We start from the raw sequence: 7,829 nt of genomic DNA, 5'->3' as shown, positions 1-7,829 counted from the left end.
AGATAAAAAGAGTGTAAAGACTGCTCTTGCAATTACAGAAGAATTTTGTTCGGCTTCTGGTGCAAGCGTTAACTTTAAAAAAAGTTCAGGTTTTAGTTTGGATTATGGGCTACAATGCCATCACATTACTCAAGCATTCAATGGAAACAAGACCTGCGTTATTTAGGTGTGCCTCTCTCACAGTATAGAAATAGCAACGCTCATTGGTCGGGAGAAGTTGGCAAAATTCAACGTAAGGTGAATGCATGGCGAGGGCAGAGTTTGTCAATGTTCTTTCGTGCTGAAGTGTGTAACGTTTTCTTAGCTTCCCGTCTTATGTATGTGCTGCAAGTACTGCACTGCTCACGACTTCGCCTTCAGGCACTGCATCGCGTATTTGCAACATTTATTTGGAATTCGAGTTGGGAATCGTTGCGGCGCGACAATCTGTTCCTACCCCTTGAACGTGGTGGTCTAGGATTAGTCCACCTCTTCGTAAGGCAAATTATTTCACGCCTGTTTTTCTTTCGAGACAATGACCATCCGTTATTGCGTGAAATGTTGCAATTCCGTTTAGTTTATTACGTTCCTAATATAGTAGTGTCATCAAATGCCAAAGATGTCCCACAGGCTCACTGGGGCTTTCTCAAGGAGGTTGTTGACACATTTCTTTTCTTGAAAGTTAGATTCAGCTTGGAGTACGTGTTCACTGCGAGTCGAAAAGCAATTTCTGCGGCACTGATGGACTCTATTTTCGCAGATCCTTTGTATCGTGCACCTTATTTAAGCCGATCTTATCAGGATATACTTAAGCGCGTGCGAAAAATGTGTGTACCTCCTGGAGTAAAAACATTTTTCTTTAAATTACATTCTGAAACACTCCCTGCTAAAACTTGGTTGAATTCGAGGGGTTTCTTTGTGCCGTGGTCAACAAACTGTCGGCTCTGTCCACATGGCGAAACCATAGATCACTGCTTCATAGACTGTAGGGACGCTGTATTTTTTGGGGACATTCTCCAACGGACGCTTAAAAAGGACATTGACATGACTCCATATGCAATTAGGTTTCTACCGTTTATGGTTACGGGTGGTCCTCCCTATGACATGTTCATAGTACTTGGTTTATATAGCCTATGTAGAAGTAGGCTGTGTGATCGCCATGCCGAAAGCCCGCGATCTACAAAGTCCTTCTTTCGCGAAAGTGCTGCTTATGTAAGAAGTGTATACGCTGCGCAGGAACCTCCGCCAGACTGGATGCACTTGTTCGATGCATGTGTGTGTTTGCCTGAGTTTTAGGTGTGTAGTTGTGTCCACTTTGTAATACACCTTCAGTTTTCTTTTCCAGGTAATGAAGAAAAAGAAAGCTGGCGTGGCGTAGCGGGAAAGTGCCGCGCTTGGGATCTATAGGTCGGAAGATCCAATTCTGGTCCGAGTGGTTTCATTTTTACGTTATTATTTTTTATTTTATTATAACGCTCTTTGTTGCTTTCTGTTTTCAAAAAAGTATATATGGTGTCCACGCACCGCATATTCAACGCGCTAGAGCTGTTTTTCGCACGAGTAGCCAGTGCCTCCCAATGCGCCGCGCCGGCCCAGCGCGCGGCACTGGGCCAATAATCCGGCGCACTGGGTCCCAGTGACACTGGGTTTTGCAATATGTCCTGCATATTTTTTTTTTTTGTCAGACTTTTCTTTCGAGCAATCGAGGAGAAAGGGAACACAGGTGCCCGAAGTTGCTTAGTCACGACCATGTGGAACCAACAGACAAACCAAGCAAAGCATAACGTAAAGTACTTGTATCTTTGTTTTTAATTAAATTGTAGGAACGATACCTAATGGAAATGGAATTGGAGGGAAAAAAAGAAGCTTGCCTTAAGTGGGATCCGAACCTACGTCTTCGTATTACGCGTGCGATGCTCTTGCCAACGGAGCTACCATGACGTCCTATTCCAACACACTTTCCTGGCTATTGTATGTGCACAAGATTTACCCCTGGTAGTGTTAGCCAGCGCCACAACTACCGGCTGCCATTTCGCGTTAACTCAATCGGTAAGAGCATCGCGTACCGAATCAAAAGACATGGTTTGCGATCCCACCTTCGGCATGTTGGTGGCTAGTCCGATTTCTTTTCCTTTCTTAATCACAGCTTCGAGTCAATTTGAATAGAAGTAATTTACTCCATGCATTCTTTGTTCATTTCTTTTTGTCGCATGGCTTCATGAGATCTGTCAATGTTCTTGGCGCAAATCTTAAGCAAAAAAAGAAGAGACAGACGCCTTCTTAATATCTCTGCCACAAACATCGAGAGTTATGCAACAAGCCCAACATCGGACCTATAGTGAAACTTCAGGAGATAGTTCCTTAAAGTCTGTCTTTGTGCCGTAAAGTGAATTTACCGACATTTACATGCGGTAACTATTTAATATGCGCCCTTCGTAAGGTGCCGTTCAGCAGTGCATTCTTCTGTTTTTGTAGGATGCATAGGTGTGCACTCGCGCAGCTAGCTGCCCTACTGTAGGTGTGAGCCGCGGAGCCATAAAATGGCATCACCTAAATGACGCCACTGAAAGTGTACCTAGCTGGCGGCAGACTGCGACAAGTGAACGCGGATGAGATAGCGAAGCATACTGTCAAACGCGGAAGGGACAAGTTAGAAAAATAAAAAGAAAGAGCGCTCTGATATTCTGTGACCACAAGAGCTTTTGCTCGAGCCTCATAATCCCCGTGGCCTTTAATACTGTGCTTGTGCGCCTAGAGCGACAATATTTACGTCCTTCGCATAAACCTGAAGCTTTTGTCGCTTGCAGCGGACGCATGCCTCTGGTGCCTTCCTGTGTGCACAAACGAGCCATCTAATCGGACCCGGCAGTGATAGTGGCCTGTGGTCCCGCGTCGAGACGACGTTGACCAATCTTGACGCGGGCAAGCCACCAAGATAGTCGCGTGACGCCGCGTCGTCGTCGAGCCTCTTCTCTGTAGCACGCACCGTGTCCGCCGGAGTGTCGACACAGCTCTTGAAAGGACACTCCGACTTATTTTTTTCTATAACTACGCTAAGTTCACGGTGCAAGCGAAAGAAATATCTGTAACAGTCATTTGAAGCCACAGACAAGGAGGCCAACGAAAACATTCGCCAAACGAACTTTTCTTTATTAGTGCCAGCGTGGTATATTTAAAGACAGATGAAATTGAAAATGGTGATAGCTATCGTTAGCGTAGTCAAGAACGTGCGAAACGAACCTGGCATACACAAATCACTGCTCGCTGCTGGTATAGATTGTTTGCGATTATTCAGGCGTATCAAGACGCGGAAATGTGTGAAAGAGGACAGGAAACAGCGTATCTTTAATTCGACGTTCAGCGCTGTGCAGAGGCAGAGACGTATCGCTTATACCAATGCCATGTTTATTTTTGAAGCAACGTGCCTCCGGTAAGCACACCTTCATTTTTTTAATTAACCTATTAGCGCCTAGCGTACCTTAAGAACTACAGTACCGTTTTCATTTGCAAATAATTAATGGAGAAATACCTGTCTTCCTTAGTATGCCATTTTGCTAAGAAGACAACCTGCCAAGACGACCACATTGTAGTTTTTTTTTTTTCTCAGCTGCATGATGTATTTGATCTATTCATAACCAAACTTCGAGAAGTGATGAGCATAGCAGGTGCTCCTGTACATGCACCTTCTTTATTTTTTGTCAAGCATAGCATATGCTTCTCGAAGCTGAAGCTTGTGTGTAACTTTTAGAAAAGAATGACGTAAATGATGAATGTGTAACATTCTATATACATACGTATTTATGGCGTCGCAGGAAAATTAATGCCGGTGTACTTTGTAAAGTACGCTGGGCCTATGTGTGTACTAGGGGTGTGTGCTTGTTCTCGAAACACACACGATAGTAATTTACCTGTATTTCGACAAAACTTTTTTTCTGACTACAAAACCTTTAGAGATAGTAGCAGGTATAAAATACTAAGGATTACATCAATATTGCTATTATTCTTCCTGCTTCCATTCTTGCTGCCGACAAAGATGCTGGTACTCTTCTCTAAGTGAGTAAAATCGTGAACAATGTTACTGTAAATAAAAAAATAAGAAAAGAACATTTATGTATCGCATAAAGATTAGTTAAGACAGATAATTTATGGAGCTCTTTATTACAAATTAGAAAACAGGTGAGAGAAAACCGACAACAATAAAGGCGATGCATATTCATCTGCTAATCGAGATCAGTTATGCAATGAAAGTAGGCCAAGCAATACTAGGGAAACAGACGTAAACCTTATCTCTTGAAAGGTCAGAAAATGCTAACGAACTGTCACCTAACAAATCATTCGACACGACTGTAATGCAAGAACCAACTGATATTGGAGGAGATGCCACAAGTCTGTTGAATTTTTCAATTACCACTGAACCAAATGCTGAATGCTTTAGTGTTGAAGGCCTGCATTCATCGTAAAGCATCACCTCTAGGTCTGCATGAATAATATATTTTCATTGCGCGTGCTCATGAAAGTAACACTACAGTCTTCCCCGTTACTTGAAACACATCCCGGCAAAGAATATTTCCCACTAAAATGCCAATTTCGCTACCCGACGGTTATGTGGGCTTGCGTTAAGTTTCGTTTGGCCCTTCGCTGCAAGCCTTTCTCATTTAGGAAGCTCCAAAATATAGCATGTACATTTGATGACCTGCATCAGGTTTTGCTCCCACAAAGGCCCAGCGTACACTATAAAGCACACCATCGTTAGTTTTTTCAACGAATAAAATACGAGTCATGTCAGTTTGAAAATGAGGTTGCAGATTGAAAAGATCATCTGGTGCCAAAAATCAACAAAGTTTGCCTGGTAGATGTTTTTGGGGTCTTAACGGGTTAAATTCATGCCCAAAGCATTATCTTTAGTACTTTATATTTATGAACGTTGTCGTCAAATCAGGAGACAGCCACCCCGTCATGCTTCAAGGGCAACAGTCTTTACATGGCGGCTCCTTTCCTTTTTGCAAAGGGAACTTAAACAATAGGTTAATTCATTTATTCATTGCTGGAAACAATAACCCTATTCCATCTCCTGTTCTTACATCAGATTCATTTGTGTCTCATTTCACAATAATAACAATATACAGGGTGACAATATTTAAGTTTTATAGAATTTTTAAACATAGCCTGTTGTAGATACCATAATAAAGTCGAGCGCCTCTACCACGAACGTCGCTACCAGGAAGTGACCTGTAATACGAAAGTATAATTCTGACCCGGTTCTATAGTGTGCGGGGCTGTGCGCGACCTTTACAGCGAAGTGACCTGTATAACGAATGACTTCAGATGCCCAAAGCACATCGTTATAAACGCGTTCGACTATACTAGTCCATGAGGTGGACTATTCAGAAAGGCGGCGACTACTTGCAGAATAAATTGGAACCCATATTCAACTGAATAAGGGAAATCTACTAATTATCTTTGGAATTAATTACTTTACGGCACATATTGAAAGTTACGAATTGTAGTCGGTGATTTTGCAAGGTCTATCCTCTTCGAATAAATTTCTAGATTGACGCCGATTTGAAGATATGCTCCATAAAATTTGAAGTAGTATGCGCTGTTGTTCCACTTAATTCATTAACAAGGCGCTCTTTTATGCATTAAAACAAAAAAGTAATTGGAACGCCCGTCTATTTTCTTCCACACTTTGAGAAATATTATTCGAAACAGGTGTCATCGTGCAAATTAATTTCAAGGGGACACGTCTTGCAGGCTCACTCACTACAATTCATAAATTGCAATATGTGTGTAAAATTACTTCATTAGGAAGTTAACTAGTGAATATTAAAATTATTTAAATAAGTGTTTCAATGTATACTGCTAGTGACGTCCGCCTCTTCGAATAATCCAGCTTGAGGACAAGAAATATGCTATCTGTCACAGGCCACTTTTAAAAATTCCTGAAATCTTAAAAACTGATCATCCTGTAGACAACTTCGCCACCGGTGGGTGTCGAACCGTAAACGTTTGACAGCCATCGACGCAAGCTCTTCTCTATAAAGCTCCACAGGACGCGTGCGGAGGTTTTTAATATCTCTTCGTTGTCTAAAAAAAAAAAAAGAAAAACAGCCCTTTCACATCCGAGTAGGGCCAGCAGCGTAAATGGCCAAAAACAGAACGTAAATTATCTCTAAAAAATAGTAGTAAGGAAGCGTATATCCAAAGCATATCATTACATTACCACTAAGCCTACGGGCGTTCTCAAGACGGCCATAAGTATGCGTCGTTTGGCCATTTCGTGTAGGTGCTAATGGCCCCTTAAACTTGAGGCATGCCCACCAAACCTTCAAAGAATAATCAAAAACATTAACCAAGGTGTCTGTCGGCACCGAGTTGACCCTAAGCATAAAATTTCTTCTCAAGAAAGAAGAACCTTTATCTTGGTGCCAACTCCGATGCTGTCTTTTCCAGTATATGTTAAAGACAAAAATAGTTTTACGAAACAATTCCTAGACTCATATGCATCAAATGCGCTGCTTAGTGAGAGAAAGGTAATTTCTACTTACTGCTTGAAGCAAAATGTTTATTTAGGGTGTGGACGTTCTTAAAAGAATAGGTGGAAATTGACGAGTTTCGAAAAATAGAAGCACGAAGTTTACAAATCTGTAAGTTCGTACGAAAAGCAGATATCGCAGTTCAGTAAAATGAATATGTTAGAGCACTTCAAGCGAACAAATTTTATATGCAAGTTTACAGCTTACGTGAAATTTTTACAACGTTTATGTGGTTGTTGCTGAAGTCCTGCTCACAAATTAGTGATAAAGTTCGCAATGGGAATTTCAGCGGACTGCAAGTCTAGAGTCGGATCCTAGAGCCCCCGGCTACTGGTTCCTCGCTGCGGTGGTGTATTCAGAGCGTGTATTTATATCGAAGGAGCATGACAGAGAAGAGACGCGAGGAAAACTCGTTTCGACCGCACCGCGTAGATTGTGCGCCACACCTTCTGCAGCTTCCGGGTTGTGACCTCATTAGCCTCTTGACAGCTGTAATTATCTGTGACCCCCGCAAGCGCTTACTTCTCCCCCTACATGCAAGTCCAGAGGGACGCTAAATAGCATGGAAAAGAGGAGTGGAGAGAGAAAACAGAGAATGGGTACGACCAACGCAGTCGCAACGAGCCGCGAAACAGCCTGGCCTGTCTTCGCTCGCGTTGCCATACAAATACAAGGGTCAGGGAGGGATAGGGATAAGGTTACATGAGAAGGCAAGGAAACGCTGGAAAAACTTAAGTTCAAGGTACGCTACGGTGCGTTTCTGGTATTTCTGATAAATTAAATCATGCAAATAGTCCTAGCTGTGAACTTACGCAGGGCGTGCCGAAGCAGAGCCGCATTAATTGAGGCGCACCGCAGGTTCCAGGTGACACAACGGAAGCGGTCGCATGACATATCAACACTACTGCGCCCTCCGCGATAGCTTCGCGGCTATGGCATTGCTCGAGGTCACGGATTTTACGGAGGCAGCCGCATTTTGACGGGGGTGAAATAAAAAACACTAGCGCGCTTTGATTTAGGGACACGTTAGTAAACACCATGTTGTCAAAATTAATCCAGAGTGCACTACTGCAGCCTGCTTTCTAACCTGATTGTCGTTTTGGCACGTACAACCCCATAATCCAATTAAAGCCTAATGCTTCTGCCATGATGCGACGTGCCATGTGAGGCAATGACAATGCTTAACCCTCTCAGAGGACTAGGAAATATGGCGCACAAGAACACCTCAAGCAAACACCTCTCCCTTTGTGTTTTGTGTACTACGCAAACGAGCAGCAGTGGTGCATCCAAGGTAGGGCTTAACGTCCACTCAAA

The 7,829-nt window shown here is 42.8% G+C and overlaps 1 protein-coding gene across 1 annotated transcript; it reads left to right on the top strand.

Annotated features, from left to right (window-relative positions):
• Nucleotides 1-274: 274 nt before the first annotated feature.
• On the top strand, nucleotides 275-1,275 carry LOC126517677 (uncharacterized). The gene has a single exon (XM_050167470.3). It carries the CDS (start codon nucleotides 316-318, stop codon nucleotides 1,273-1,275), a length of 960 nt encoding a protein of 319 aa, XP_050023427.2. The 5' UTR covers nucleotides 275-315.
• Nucleotides 1,276-7,829: the final 6,554 nt, after the last annotated feature.

The sequence above is a fragment of the Dermacentor andersoni genome, chromosome 11, assembly GCF_023375885.2.
Source record: "Dermacentor andersoni chromosome 11, qqDerAnde1_hic_scaffold, whole genome shotgun sequence".
Taxonomy (NCBI): Eukaryota; Metazoa; Arthropoda; class Arachnida; order Ixodida; family Ixodidae; genus Dermacentor; species Dermacentor andersoni.
This window is presented reverse-complemented; position numbering and strand designations above follow the sequence as displayed.

Excerpts from the sequence above, each read along its gene's own strand:
- LOC126517677 (XM_050167470.3), top strand. The coding sequence starts at position 316 with ATGTATGTGCTGCAAGTACTGCACTGCTCACGACTTCGCCTTCAGGCA.